Here is a 15,706-nt window from a genome sequence, read left to right on the forward strand (position 1 = left end):
CGTTATTTTATGAATTTGTTTGAATTTTAATGAATTTTTTGTATAGTTAACATTGCAAAGTTTTTTAATGTGTAATCAGACAAAGTCAAGTGCAAGAAACTAGATACCAAAGTTCAGCCCAGGATTATTTTTTTAGTCTAGGTTTGCAGCATATTTTTGACAATTGATAAGACTTTTTATATATCATCATCATTATTTCTATGCTGTACCAGCTCAGTGGCTGAGGGGTTTCGCTTTCAGCTCTAGCCCTGGTAGGTTGAAGATCGATTCTATGTTGGGTCATCCCGAAGAATTTAAAAACAGTGTAGGCCTACTGATTGTGTTCTCTCTTGCATAAAGCAGTGAGGTTAAGTCGGGTAATAATATGTTGACATGGTAAATCCAATGAAAATAAACATGAGTTGGGTGTGCTTTCCTTTTCAATCTTGTCTTTCCATCTCTTATTTGTCTTTTCTTTTTGGCTGCATCGATATATTTCACTATATAGTGTAATAATAGCCTCAATAGCTTTGCCAGATAAGGAATTCTACCTTAATTTGCCAGGCGACTTATCAGTTTGGTACAGTTTACAGTATTTTGATTTTATTTCTATCCATTGTGCTACTGCAAGAAATTAAGATTAGAAATAACAGAACTCAAATATAAAGACATGCCATCATTATAATAAAATAGTGGGCCACAGTTTCAGCACCTGTGACCTGTAGCAGACTAGTGCCATAAAATACCTATTGCTACTTTGAGTTGTAAGGAATTATTGAGCATCCCAGCCAGCAAGCCTATATGGGCCCCACATGGGGACCCATATGGGCTGATGTACGGGCCCTATGTGAGCTGCCCATATGGGGCCCATACACATTGTGTCCGCGGGCATCACATTGCGCCCATATGGGCTGCCCATTATTCATTTATGGGTTTCATGTGGGTTGCTCACACTCAACCCATAAATCTAATATGGGCTGCCCATATGTAGCCCATAAATCTAATACAGGCTGCCTATAACTGCAGACAGATGCCAAAGTGCTCAAACTGCAAGCAGTGAACTTTGCGCAATGCATAGCAAGATACCCCCAGTAAAGTGCTCAATCGGCGTAAGCCAAGTGCGTCAATAGCTGCAGATAACTGCCCATAAAAAATGGGTGCAAGTATAGAATCCGCCACCCTGGTCAACATGACGTCACAAAACAGACGCAACTATTATTGGGAGGGTGAAAAAAAGGAAGGTAAAAAGCGGCGGAATGGAGGTGATAAGGCGGAATGGATATGGAAGTTTTGACAATTTTACTGTGTTTTTACAATAAAAACATTCAACCAACGTCGAGTGTTGAATATAACTACCTAGAATTCAAACCCAGCCGCTGGGCGACACTTTTTTCCAATGCATTGTAAAGGCGAATCGATCCTTATTCAGAATAAGCCACCACTGTTTGCTGTGATCGGTAAATAGTGCTTCCACTAAACTTGCTGTAGTTTTCTCGTTTCTTCTCGGATTTTCTACACGAATCAATTAAACAGTAGCACAAAATAAGTACTAGCTTTATCTTGTGATAACTTAAACTTTACCAACTTGTAACGATTCTCAGCAACTTAATTTTTACAAAAAAATCATTAAATCTTTGCAAACTAAAAGAATATGTCTTGCTTTATGCACCTGGAAAGTTTCAGGTTTATATCTTATCTGTAAAACGGGCAATCGTTGTTCAAACGTAGCCGCTCGGCGACACTTTTTTCCAATGCATTGTAAAGGCGAATCGACCCTTATTCAGTATACGCCACCCCCTGTTTGCTGTGATCGGTAAATAGTGCTTCTACTAAACTTGCTGCAGTTTTCTCGTTTATGCTCGGATTTTAACAATTTTGCCATCGTTGGAAAGCACGATCATACATCCACACGAATCAATTAAACAATAACACAAAATAAGTACTAGCTTTATCTTGTGATAACTTAAACTTTACCAACTTGTAACGATTCCCAGCAATTTAATTTTTACAACAAAATCATTAAATCTTTGCAAACTAAAAGAATATGTCTTGCTTTATGCACATGAAAAGTTTCAGGTTTATATCTTATCTATAAAACGGGCAATCGTTGTTCAAACGTAGCCGCTCAGCGACACTTTTTTCCAATGCATTGTAAAGGCGAATCGATCCTTATTCAGTATACGCCACCCCCTGTTTGCTGTGATCGGTAAATAGTGCTTCTACTAAACTTGCTGCAGTTTTCTCGTTTCTGCTCGGATTTTAACAATTTTGCCATCGTTGGAAAGTACGATTATATATCTACCCGAATCAATTAAATGCAAGCACAAAGTAAGTACTAGATTTATCTTGTGATAACTTAAACTTCACCAATTTGTAACGATTCTCAGCAATTTAATTTTTACAATAAAATCATTAATCCTTTACAAATTGAAAGAGTATGTCTTGCTTTATTCACATGAAAAGTTTCAGGTTTATATCTCATCTACCAAACGAGCAATTATCGTTCAAACTTAACCGCCCAGCGAAGCTTTTTTCCAATGCATTGTAAAGGCGAATCGATCCTTATTCAGTATACGCCACCCCCTGTTTGCAGTGATCGGTGAATAGTGCTTCTACTAAACTTGCTGTAGTTTTCTCGTTTCTTCTCGGATTTTAACAATTTTGCCATCGTTGGAAAGCACGATCATATATCTACACGAATCAATTAAACAGTAGCACAAAATAAGTAGGCTAATAGATTTATCTTGTGATACGACGATTGGATTGGTATTACGTTTGAACGACGATTGCCCGTTTTATAGATAAGATATAAACCTGAAACTTTCCAGATGCATAAAGCAAGACATATTCTTTTAGTTTGCAAAGATTTAATGATTGTATTGCGAAAATTAAGTTGCTGAGAATCGTTACAAGTTGGTGAAGTTTAAGTTATCACAAGATAAAGCTAGTACTTATTTTGTGCTATTGTTTAATTGATTCGTGTAGATGTATGATCGTGCTTTCCAACGATGGCAAAATTGTTAAAATCCGAGTAGAAATGAGAAAGCTACAGCACTTTCAGTGGAAGGACTATTTACCGATCACTGCAAACAGGAGTGGCGTATACTGAATAAGGATCGATTCGCCTTTACAATGCATTGAAAAAAAGTTTCGCTGGGCGGTTAAGTTGGAACGACGATTGCTCGTTTGGTAGATGAGATATAAATCTGAAACTTTTCATGTGCATAAAGCAAGACATACTCTTTTAATTTGCAAAAATTTAATAATTTCATTGTATAAATTAAATTGCTGAGAATCGTTACAAATTGGTGAAGTTTAAGTTATCATAAGAAAAAGATGGTACTGGTTTTGGATTTGTAGCCAATTGATTCGTGTAGATGTATGATCTTGCTTTCCAACGATGGTAAAATTGTTAAAATCCGAGCAGAAACGAGAAAACTACAGCAAGTTTAGTGGAAGCACTATTTACCGATCACAGCAAACAGGGGGTGGCGTATACTGAATAAGGATCGATTCGCCTTTACAATGCATTGGAAAAAAGTGTCGTCGAGCGGCTACGTTTGAACGACGATTGCCCGTTTTATAGATAAGATATAAACCTGAAACTTTCCAGGTGCATAAAGCAAGACATTATTGTTTTAAATTCAAGACAACTGTACGACTAGTCCAATTGATGTCAAGTTATCTTGTTGTGTATCGCGATTTCGAATAATAAATTCTCTTCAGCACAACTTTATAACAGGCATAGTAAAATCTTCAGTAGGTCAGTTTAAGAATGCAGCAGTTAAGTTTAGAAAGAAATCAACAATTAGTGTTTTTCGGTTGCTAAGAAACAAATAAATTTAGTCTGCGAGCAGTAGTGACAATATTATGTAAATTATGAAGGGAATTAAGTCATACATTAGTAAAACGGAGTGACAACGCCAGGGAGGGATTCTGGGGAGGCAAGCCATCCTCGCACAAACTGGGCGTGCAGTTGTTCTCTTGCGTTATATTGCCTTTTTCATTATTTTTGCATTATTGTTTTAGTTTGAAAAATTTAATGATTTTATTGTAAAAATTAAGTTGCTGAGAATCGTTACAAGTTGGTAAAGTTTAAGTTATCACAAGATAAAGCTAGTACTTATTTTGTGCTACTGTTTAATTGATTCGTGTAGATGTATAGTCGTGCTTTCCAACGATGGCAAAATTGTTAAAATCCGAGCAGAAACAAGAAAACTACAGCAAGTCTAGTGGAAGCACTATTTACCGATCACTGCAAACAGGGTGTGGCGTATACTGAATAAGGATCGATTCGCCTTTACAATGCATTGAAAAAAAGCTTCGCTGGGCGGTTAAGTTTGAACGACGATTGCTCGTTTGGTAGATAAGATATAAACCTGAAACTTTTCAGGTGAATAAAGCAAGACATACTCTTTCAATTTATAAAGGATTAATGATTTTTTTGTAAAAATTAAATTGCTAAGAATCGGTACACATTGGTGAAGTTTAAGTTATCACAAGATAAATCTAGTACTTACTTTGTGCTTGCATGTAATTTATTCGGGTAGATATATAATCGTACTTTCCAACGATGGCAAAATTGTTAAAATCCAAGCAGAAACGAGAAAACTGCAGCAAGTTTAGTAGAAGCACTATTTACCGATCACAGCAAACAGGGGGTGGCGTATATTGAATAAGGATCGATTCGCCTTTACAATGCATTGGAAAAAAGTGTCGCTGAGCGGCTCCGTTTGAACGACGATTGTCAGTTTTGTAGATAAGATATAAACTTGAAACTTTTCATGTGAATAAAGCAAGACATACTCTTTTAATTTATGAAGAATTAATGATTTTTTTGTAAAAATTAAATTGCTGAGAATCGTTACAAATTGGTGAAGTTTAAGTTATCATAAGAGAAAGATGGTACTGGTTTTGGATTTGTAGCCAATTGATTCGTGTAGATGTATGATCTTGCTTTCCAACGATGGTAAAATTGTTAAAATCCGAGCAGAAACGAGAAAACTACAGCAAGTTTAGTGGAAGCACTATTTACCGATCACAGCAAACAGGGGGTGGCGTATACTGAATAAGGATCGATTCGCCTTTACAATGCATTGGAAAAAAGTGTCGTCGAGCGGCTACGTTTGAACGACGATTGCCCGTTTTATAGATAAGATATAAACCTGAAACTTTCCAGGTGCATAAAGCAAGACATTATTGTTTTAGTTTGAAAAATTTAATGATTTTATTGTAAAAATTAAGTTGCTGAGAATCGTTACAAGTTGGTAAAGTTTAAGTTATCACAAGATAAAGCTAGTACTTATTTTGTGCTACTGTTTAATTGATTCGTGTAGATGTATAGTCGTGCTTTCCAACGATGGCAAAATTGTTAAAATCCGAGCAGAAACAAGAAAACTACAGCAAGTTTAGTGGAAGCACTATTTACCGATCACTGCAAACAGGGTGTGGCGTATACTGAATAAGGATCGATTCGCCTTTACAATGCATTGAAAAAAAGCTTCGCTGGGCGGTTAAGTTTGAACGACGATTGCTCGTTTGCTAGATAAGATATAAACCTGAAACTTTTCAGGTGAATAAAGCAAGACATACTCTTTCAATTTATAAAGGATTAATGATTTTTTTGTAAAAATTAAATTGCTAAGAATCGGTACACATTGGTGAAGTTTAAGTTATCACAAGATAAATCTAGTACTTACTTTGTGCTTGCATGTAATTTATTCGGGTAGATATATAATCGTACTTTCCAACGATGGCAAAATTGTTAAAATCCAAGCAGAAACGAGAAAACTGCAGCAAGTTTAGTAGAAGCACTATTTACCGATCACAGCAAACAGGGGGTGGCGTATATTGAATAAGGATCGATTCGCCTTTACAATGCATTGGAAAAAAGTGTCGCTGAGCGGCTCCGTTTGAACGACGATTGTCAGTTTTGTAGATAAGATATAAACTTGAAACTTTTCATGTGAATAAAGCAAGACATACTCTTTTAATTTATGAAGAATTAATGATTTTTTTGTTAAAATTAAATTGCTGAGAATCGTTACAAATTGGTGAAGTTTAAGTTATCACAAGATAAATCTAGTACTTACTTTGTGCTTGCATGTAATTGATTCGGGTAGATATATAATCGTACTTTCTAACGATGGCAAAATTGTTAAAATCCGAGCAGAAACGAGAAAACTGCAGCAAGTTTAGTAGAAGCACTATTTACCGATCACAGCAAACAGGGTGTGGCGTATACTGAATAAGGATCGATTCGCCTTTACAATGCATTGGAAAAAAGTGTCGCTGAGCGGCTACGTTTGAACGACGATTGTCAGTTTTGTAGATAAGATATAAACTTGAAACTTTTCATGTTCATAAAGCAAGACATACTCTTTTAATTGGTGAAGGATTAATGATTTTTTTGTAAAAATTAAATTGCTGAGAATCGTTACAAGTTGGTGAAGTTTAAGTTATCACAAGATAAAGCTAGTACTTAGTTTGTGCTACTGTTTAATTGATTCGTGTAGATGTATGATCGTGCTTTCCAACGATGGTAAAATTGTTAAAATCTGAGTAGAAACGAGAAAACTACAGAAAGTTTAGTGGAAGCACTATTTACCGATCACTGCAAACAGGGGGTGGCGTATACTGAATAAGGATCGATTCGCCTTTACAATGCATTGGAAAAAAGTGTCGCCGAGCGGCTACGTTTGAACGACGATTGTCAGTTTTGTAGATAAGATATAAACTTGAAACTTTTCATGTTCATAAAGCAAGACATACTCTTTTAATTGGTGAAGGATTAATGATTTTTTTGTAAAAATTAAATTGCTGAGAATCGTTACAAGTTGGTGAAGTTTAAGTTATCACAAGATAAAGCTAGTACTTAGTTTGTGCTACTGTTTAATTGATTCGTGTAGATGTATGATCGTGCTTTCCAACGATGGTAAAATTGTTAAAATCTGAGTAGAAACGAGAAAACTACAGAAAGTTTAGTGGAAGCACTATTTACCGATCACTGCAAACAGGGGGTGGCGTATACTGAATAAGGATCGATTCGCCTTTACAATGCATTGAAAAAAAGCTTCGCTAAGCGGTTAAGTTTAAACGACGATTGCTCGTTTGGTAGATAAGATATAAACCTGAAACTTTTCAGGTGAATAAAGCAAGACATACTCTTTCAATTTGTAAAGGATTAATGATTTTTTTGAATAAATTAAATTGCTAAGAATCGGTACAAATTGGTGAAGTTTAAGTTATCACAAGATAAATCTAGTACTTACTTTGTGCTTGCATGTAATTGATTCGGGTAGATATATAATCGTACTTTCCAACGATGGCAAAATTGTTAAAATCCAAGCAGAAACGAGAAAATTACAGCAAGTTTAGTGGAAGCACTATTTACCGATCACTGCAAACAGGGGGTGGCGTATACTGAATAAGGATCGATTCGCCTTTACAATGCATTGAAAAAAAGCTTCGCTGAGCGGTTAAGTTTAAACGACGATTGCTCGTTTGGTAGATAAGATATAAACCTGAAACTTTTCAGGTGAATAAAGCAAGACATACTCTTTCAATTTGTAAAGGATTAATGATTTTTTTGAATAAATTAAATTGCTGAGAATCTGCACAAATTGGTGAAGTTTAAGTTATCACAAGATAAATCTAGTACTTACTTTGTGCTTGCATGTAATTTATTCGGGTAGATATATAATCGTACTTTCCAACGATGGCAAAACTGTTAAAATCCGAGCAGAAACGAGAAAACTACAGCAAGTTTAATGGAAGCACTATTTACCGATCACAGCAAACAGGGGGTGGCGTATACTGAATAAGGATCGATTCGCCTTTACAATGCATTGGGAAAAAGTGTCGCCGAGCGGCTACGTTTGAACGACGATTGCCCGTTTTATAGATAAGATATAAACCTGAAACTTTCCAGGTGCATAAAGCAAGACATATTCTTTTAGTTTGCAAAGATTTAATGATTTTATTGTAAAAATTAAGTTGCTGAGAATCGTTACAAGTTGGTGAAGTTTAAGTTATCACAAGATAAATTGTTTGTTTATCTTTATCCTGCATTGCGGGAAAGCGGACTTGAGCGCTATGCATCGGTGTACGCCTTCCGACATACACCTGACCCACGCTGCAGCCGACGGCAATGTCTGATTTTTCGGTTGTCTACTCTACTTATGACTTAAATTTGGTACTACCCATTACTCGAAATCGATCACTGGGTAGAGGCAATTATCGTAAAGTTTCTTGCCCAGAGAAACAACAGCAAGTGCGGGTGGCTGGAGTCGAACATGCAGGCTCTCGACTGCGAGCTCAAAAGCCCAAATCTAGTACTTATTTTGTGCTACTGTTTAATTGATTCGTGTAGATGTATGATCGTGCTTTCCAACGATGGCAAAATTGTTAAAATCCGAGCAGAAACGAAAAAACTACAGCAAGTTTAGTGGAAGCACTATTTACCGATCACAGCAAACAGGGGGTGGCGTATACTGAATAAGGATCGATTCGCCTTTACAATGCATTGAAAAAAAGTGTCGTCGAGCGGCTACGTTTGAACGACGATTGTCAGTTTTATAGATAAGATATAAACCTGAAACTTTCCAGGTGCATAAAGCAAGACATATTCTTTTAATTTGCCAAAATTTAATGTCTTTGTTGCAAAGATTAAGTTGCTGAGAATCGTTACAAATTGGTGAAGTTTAAGTTATCACAAGATAAAGTTAGTACTTATTTTGTGCTATTGTTTAATTGATTCGTGTAGATGTATGATCGTGCTTTCCAACGATGGCAAAATTGTTAAAATCCGAGCAGAAATGAGAAAACTACAGCACTTTCAGTGGAAGGACTATTTACCGATCACAGCAAACAGGAGTGGCGTATACTGAATAAGGATCGATTCGCCTTTACAATGCATTGAAAAAAAGTTTCGCTGGGCGGTTAAGTTTGAACGACGATTGCTCGTTTGGTAGATAAGATATAAACCTGAAACTTTTCAGGTGAATAAAGCAAGACATACTCTTTCAATTTATAAAGGATTAATGATTTTTTTGTAAAAATTAAATTGCTGAGAATCTGCACAAATTGGTGAAGTTTAAGTTATCACAAGATAAATCTAGTACTTACTTTGTGCTTGCATGTAATTGATTCGGGTAGATATATAATCGTACTTTCTAACGATGGCAAAATTGTTAAAATCCGAGCAGAAACGAGAAAACTGCAGCAAGTTTAGTAGAAGCACTATTTACCGATCACAGCAAACAGGGTGTGGCGTATACTGAATAAGGATCGATTCGCCTTTACAATGCATTGGAAAAAAGTGTCGCTGAGCGGCTACGTTTGAACGACGATTGTCAGTGTTGTAGATAAGATATAAACTTGAAACTTTTCATGTTCATAAAGCAAAACATACTCTTTTAATTTGTGAAGGATTAATGATTTTTTTGTAAAAATTAAATTGCTGAGAATCGTTACAAATTGGTGAAGTTTAAGTTATCACAAGATAAATCTAGTACTTACTTTGTGCTTGCATGTAATTGATTCGGGTAGATATATAATCGTACTTTCTAACGATGGCAAAATTGTTAAAATCCGAGCAGAAACGAGAAAACTGCAGCAAGTTTAGTAGAAGCACTATTTACCGATCACTGCAAACAGGGGGTGGCGTATACTGAATAAAGATCGATTCGCCTTTACAATGCATTGGAAAAAAGTGTCGCTGAGCGGCTACGTTTGAACGACGATTGTCAGTGTTGTAGATAAGATATAAACTTGAAACTTTTCATGTTCATAAAGCAAAACATACTCTTTTAATTTGTGAAGGATTAATGATTTTTTTGTAAAAGTTAAATTGCTGGGAATCGTTACAAATTGGTGAAGTTTAAGTTATCACAAGATAAATCTAGTACTTACTTTGTGCTTGCATGTAATTGATTCGGGTAGATATATAATCGTACTTTCTAACGATGGCAAAATTGTTAAAATCCGAGCAGAGACGAGAAAACTGCAGCAAGTTTAGTAGAAGCACTATTTACCGATCACAGCAAACAGGGGGTGGCGTATACTGAAAGAGATCGATTCGCCTTTACAATGCATTGGAAAAAAGTGTCGCTGAGCGGCTACGTTTGAACGACGATTGCCCGTTTTATAGATAAGATATAAACTTGAAACTTTCCAGGTGCATAAAGCAAGACATATTCTTTTAGTTTGCAATTATTTAATGATTTTGTTGTAAAAATTAAGTTGCTGAGAATCGTTACAAGTTGGTGAAGTTTAAGTTATCACAAGATAAATCTAGTACTTATTTTGTGCTACTGTTTAATTGATTCATGTAGATGTATGATCGTGCTTTCCAACGATGGTAAAATTGTTAAAATCCGAGAAGAAACGAGAAAACTACAGCAAGTTTAGTGGAAGCACTATTTACCGATCACTGCAAACAGGGTGTGGCTTATTCTGAATAAGGATCGATTCGCCTTTATAATGCATTGGAAAAAAGTGTCGCCGAGCGGCTGCGTTTGAATTCTAGGTAGTTATATTCAACACTCGACGTTGGTTTAATGTTTTTATTGTAAAAACACAGTAAAACCATTCCGCCTTATCACCTCCATTCCGCCGCTTTTTACCTTCCTTTTTTTCACCCTCCCAATAATAGTTGCGTGCGTTTGAATTCTAGGTAGTTATATTCAACACTCGACGTTGGTTTAATGTTTTTATTGTAAAAACACAGTAAAACCATTCCGCCTTATCACCTCCATTCCGCCGCTTTTTACCTTCCTTTTTTTCACCCTCCCAATAATAGTTGCGTCCGTTTTGTGACGTCATGTTGACCAGGGTGGCGGATTCTATACTTGCACCAAAAAATGTGGGCAGCCCATAGTCTGCCCATAAAAAATGTGGGCAGCCCATGTTTTGTCCATAAACAAAGTGGGCAGCCCATGGTCTGCCCATAAACAAAGTAGGAAGCCCATGATCTGCCCATAAACAAAGTGGGAAACCCATCAATATTTCATGCTTAGCCCATGATCAATAATTTTATGTGGCTAAATTTATTAAAATGCATTTATATGATCATCACGCATTTGAAGATTGGAAGTTTTATATTCCACCTTGTCATTTAGCAACACATTCTGCAAGAAAGCCCATATTGGGCACATATGGCAAAAACCCACATAGAACCCACATGCCTACAAGCCCATTAAAATAGTATATGGGGCTCATATGGGCTTGCTGGCTGGGTTGTACTTATGTATTTCATTGGTTAAGCAATGTTAAATTTTGTAAGGTACCATATTTAGTATATTTTCTATGCTGAAAGCCCACACTTTTTCTGAACTTGCATTGGGTGGTTGGTATGTCCTTTTTCATTTTGTAATGTTCTTTTGCTGTGGAATAGCACAGCGGGTAAGGCACTTGTTGTCTAATCATGCAATCTTGTTTTGGCATGTTTCTTGAGCTGGTTGTAGTAAATCATCCTTCACCTCTACCCAGATTGTATTGGACATGCTGGGTTGAGGGTGTAGTTGCTAAAGGTAAAGCAATGAGAGAAAGAAACTGGCCACTCCTACCTTTAGTGTGGAGGTCTTGCTATGCCATTATGAGAAGTCGAGAACGTTATTTTTTCATTCACCTAAGTTTGGAATCGAGTATGGGACCACCTTTCCCTTTTAATATCCTTTTAACAAAGGCTTCTTGTTATTGTTTACAAAAGACTTGTAAAAAAATAGTTCTAAATGTCAGCTTTCATACTAGGATTCTAATAGTTTTACTCAACTTATTAAGGTTTTCATTCATAGTTGCAAACTAACATCTTTCATGCAGATGTTATAAATGTAAAATATTATTTCCTTTTATTAATAACACAATGCTGCATTAAAGACACCAGAGTTTGTTCTGTTTTGTCCTGTTAATCATTTCATGTCATATGTTCATTTTTAAATGTTCATTTCATACCTAAAAATCTTTCATTTATCCATACTGTACTAAAAGTTACAATTCCATTTTCAAACTTTTTTTATACTTTCACTTTTGAACCGCAGAACTGACTACTCAGTAAGTCGCAAGTTGTTCAAACATTGATGTTAAAAAGTGATTGATGTCACTAATATTTTTAATTTTGTGGTTGCCTAAAGTGGTTACAAACTTTTACATCACATTGTAACATGAAGGCAACAGCAAAATGAGCCAGTATGAAAATGTATCAAAGATTTTTTTCCATTTTGTACTTCGGCAATTCTATATTGATATTTTTATTAATTCTGTATTTAATTCGATATAGTAGGCCCTAATAACTGCTCAAGTGAGATATACGGTCCAGTACACACTGCAAACGAGTAATTTTATTTGCTTCAGCAGTGGCCACATATACTTGAAAGTACCAAGGACACTGTTTAGCATAAAAACAGAACACAATATCGTTGCTGCGCTTCTTTTCAATCAATACAAGATTTATTTTTTAGTTATGAAAACTTCATTTTCAACTGTGTTGTAATTTCACAATTTACATGATATTTGTTGTCATTTGTATGTAGGAAATTGTGTCATTGAAGATGTAATACTGTATATGTTCATGTCTGATTCTGAAATTTTCTATGCAGTTCTGTGAAAACATAATTGCATATTAAAGTTTTGAAAAAGCTGTTGTATATATAAAATATAGACTATTTATTATTTATATTATTTATATTAGACTATAGATTTGATTTAAAATATAGACTATTTATTGAAAAAATTAAGTTAAGACTGTTTGTAATAGAAATTCAATTTTATTTTTACTACAGTATTAAAAAGAAACCTGTAAGTGTTGTACACAAGTACCAATGATAAATATGCTCTAACAAAACAGATTTTATTGTGATTTGTTGTAATGTAGCATTTATTTTCTAATTTTAAAGAGAAAATCAAGTTATTTTTATGATTTTACTTCGGATATTCACATCAATCTTATTTTTGACGCCATATGTTTACGAATTTTTAAATTTTGCTGGCATGCTTTGCCTAAACTGCGGTGAAAATTCATTGAAAGTCTGTAAATATAATGAATACGAAGATGTTTTTAACGAATCCTGTGTTTTAAGAAAATAAATCACCAATACCTCAATATCGAAAAGATGTTGATGGAACTGACAAGTGAAATAAAATAAAGAAATTGTTTTAAGGTTTTTTTGGTGAATTTAACATTGTTCAGTGGCACATTGGGGGCGGAGCAGCACTGCAGCAGTGTAGGCCTACAACAAGGTGGCTTTACTGTAAATGTATTTTCACACTATGAACATCTTTCCTAAGCTGCTTGTTTAAAGCTCAGTAAAATTAATTAAGGATGAATACCGCATGCAGATACTGTAAACTTTTGCATGACCCGCTTTTTAATCAGCATTTGTTTGGTAGACCTCAAGTTTTTAGGCTAAGCAATATAGTTTTTCTGACTCATCAACATTTCAATCTTTTTCAGCTTTCTTAAACAGTAGATTTTGTAAGCATTTTATAAGCAAGGTGAAATGGACAACGGCACTTATATTCATCCGCCTAATACTCGAAACCCTAAACTATGTGTTTGGTCAGATCTAAATGTCAATGACACAGAGAAAATACTCAATTGTGAAAATACGACCGAAACAAGCAACCTGCTTCAAAACATTTTTTCTTTGGACGAAACACCAAGAGATCGAGTTCTTTTAGACTTGTACATGCACGTTATTGTATTTGTAAAACTTCAAAAGTTTTCGAAAGAGCAGGCCTCAACCTTCTTCTCGATCGTCAAACAAACACACGAAGTCTGTGTGTCTACTCCGTTCGGAAACGTTGAAGAGTGTTTTTCCTTTTTTAGAGAACTTGTTTTACTCCATTCGGTACACCGTCCTCCATGGAGCTTGAAGATTTTTAGAAGCGATCAAGTAGAAACAATTACAACTCATGTTATCAACACATATTTTCGACACTTTAAATTATACAAATACGTTTTTACTCCCAAAGTAAAACTTGACATATCATTTCAATATAGCGGCCTTGCCCCAACACCAGTACCTTCCCCAGAAGAAGAAGAGTCAGAAAGCCATCTCAAGGTCCAGATAGATGAAGATGGTGTAGAAACCCCGACTGCTCCTGATGAAAATGAAGAAGTCGTAGAAGAACCTTCCGAAGTTGCTGAAACCGAGGCTTCAAACGAGCTGGAGAGCATTGTTCGAAAAGCGGTTGCAGCTCAATTAAAACAAATGCATCATAGCATTGAGCATCAACTTGAAGATACGGACAGATTAATTCATGAAAAAATTTTAGCTATGGAGACTGGGAAGTCTCATTCACAAAGCAAATCTGGAAAAAGGTCGCCAAAAGTTAGTGCCAAAGGAAAACGTAAATAGCTTTTTTGTACTAAAGGTTGTCGCACAATTTTAACAGTTTTTTTTTATCTTGTGTCTTCTAAGTGCATTGAACGTTTGTGCGAAACATTGTCTATTTTTTCTTTACACGTTTTTCTTCATTTTATTCCAACCTGCTTTTAACACTGTATTTGATCATTGAATAATGAGAAATCTGTTTATTTTCGTGTGCTATTATCGTATTAATTAGAGAGTTATTTGAAGAACTTTCAGTTTACCGGTAGGCTATTTTAACCATTTTTGCATGATGCGATAAAGTATTAGCTGGTGCACCCTTCTATTGTATGGAAAAGCCGCAGGAAAATTAAAGCGTGCAGTAGAAGCATGGCTTTCCAAACTGTTCCAGGAAGTTACACTGTTTGAGCTTTAATCTAAATCAAGGGTCAGGCGTAGAAAATATAATTTGGGCCCGGTACCAACGAGCTCCTCGCACTACAAATTAGGACACTTCTAAGAAAAAACGCACTATAGCCTATTTAACGAATACGATGTGGTTTTGCGTGGGAGGGTGACTAGTCCTCACACCCGTTGGTCGACGTTGCCTTACATGCGAGAGAGGAAGCTTCCGATGTTGGGGTGCTTAGCGAAGGCAAGTTGATCCTTATGTACTCTCAGAAACAACTTAGGTTCGTGGCACTAAAATGGAGCAAAATCCCGAAAACAGATTAAGCTGCTTCGTGTCACAGTATATCAAAGTTCCCGCCCCCTTGGAAAGGTCAAAAGTCGATAAAATTATTTCTGATCCAAAAGCATCCCTTGAACTTCCCTGTCAATGCAACTGTCAGGGAAGACTAAAATTTTTTACCAACTGCCGATTAACTTAGTGCACATGGCTGGATACTCCCATCAGCAAGGCCTATGAGAGGGGGGTACGGAGGGTACGGCGTACCCTTGAGGGCCCAGGCCTGTGTTTGTTGGGAGGCCCAAAATTGTGGTTTTATGGTTTTCGCGCAAAAATGTTCGGTTAAAATCATCCTGAACGACTGATTTCAAGTATAAAAGTTGTTATTCTTTAGTCCTGGGGGGCCCGTAATCTAGCAAAAGGGCCCAGAAAGGTAATCGAGTGCTTTGCGAGCAAATTAGGGGCCCAAAGTGGTAATTTAATGCTTTACGTGCAAAAATGTTGTGTTAAAAGCACCCTTAATTAAATAATAAAATTTAGTTATTCTCCTGTCCGGGGGGGGGAGGGGCATAGTGTAACAAAAGCAGGTTTGAGAAAAACCCGGGCAAAAAGCCCGGGTGTTTTTTTTTGTTTTTTAAAAACTATATGACAAAGGTAGTTTCACGCTTATTTCACTTCAAAATGAATGTCGGAGTTAGAGCAGGAGCCAGAGAATACTTTTTAAGCAGGA

The 15,706-nt window shown here is 36.0% G+C and overlaps 1 protein-coding gene across 1 annotated transcript; it reads left to right on the top strand.

The window, feature by feature from the left end:
- Positions 1 to 12,933: 12,933 nt before the first annotated feature.
- LOC145782167 (cilia- and flagella-associated protein 119-like) lies at positions 12,934 to 14,515 on the top strand. Its single transcript, XM_082593933.1, has one exon. It carries the CDS (start codon positions 13,476 to 13,478, stop codon positions 14,334 to 14,336), a length of 861 nt encoding a protein of 286 aa, XP_082450059.1. The 5' UTR covers positions 12,934 to 13,475; the 3' UTR covers positions 14,337 to 14,515.
- Positions 14,516 to 15,706: the final 1,191 nt, after the last annotated feature.

The sequence above is a fragment of the Aplidium turbinatum genome, chromosome 13, assembly GCF_918807975.1.
Source record: "Aplidium turbinatum chromosome 13, kaAplTurb1.1, whole genome shotgun sequence".
NCBI lineage: Eukaryota > Metazoa > Chordata > Ascidiacea > Aplousobranchia > Polyclinidae > Aplidium > Aplidium turbinatum.

What these genes read in the sequence shown, in the direction of transcription:
- LOC145782167 (XM_082593933.1), top strand. Translation starts at nt 13,476, where the DNA reads ATGGACAACGGCACTTATATTCATCCGCCTAATACTCGAAACCCTAAA.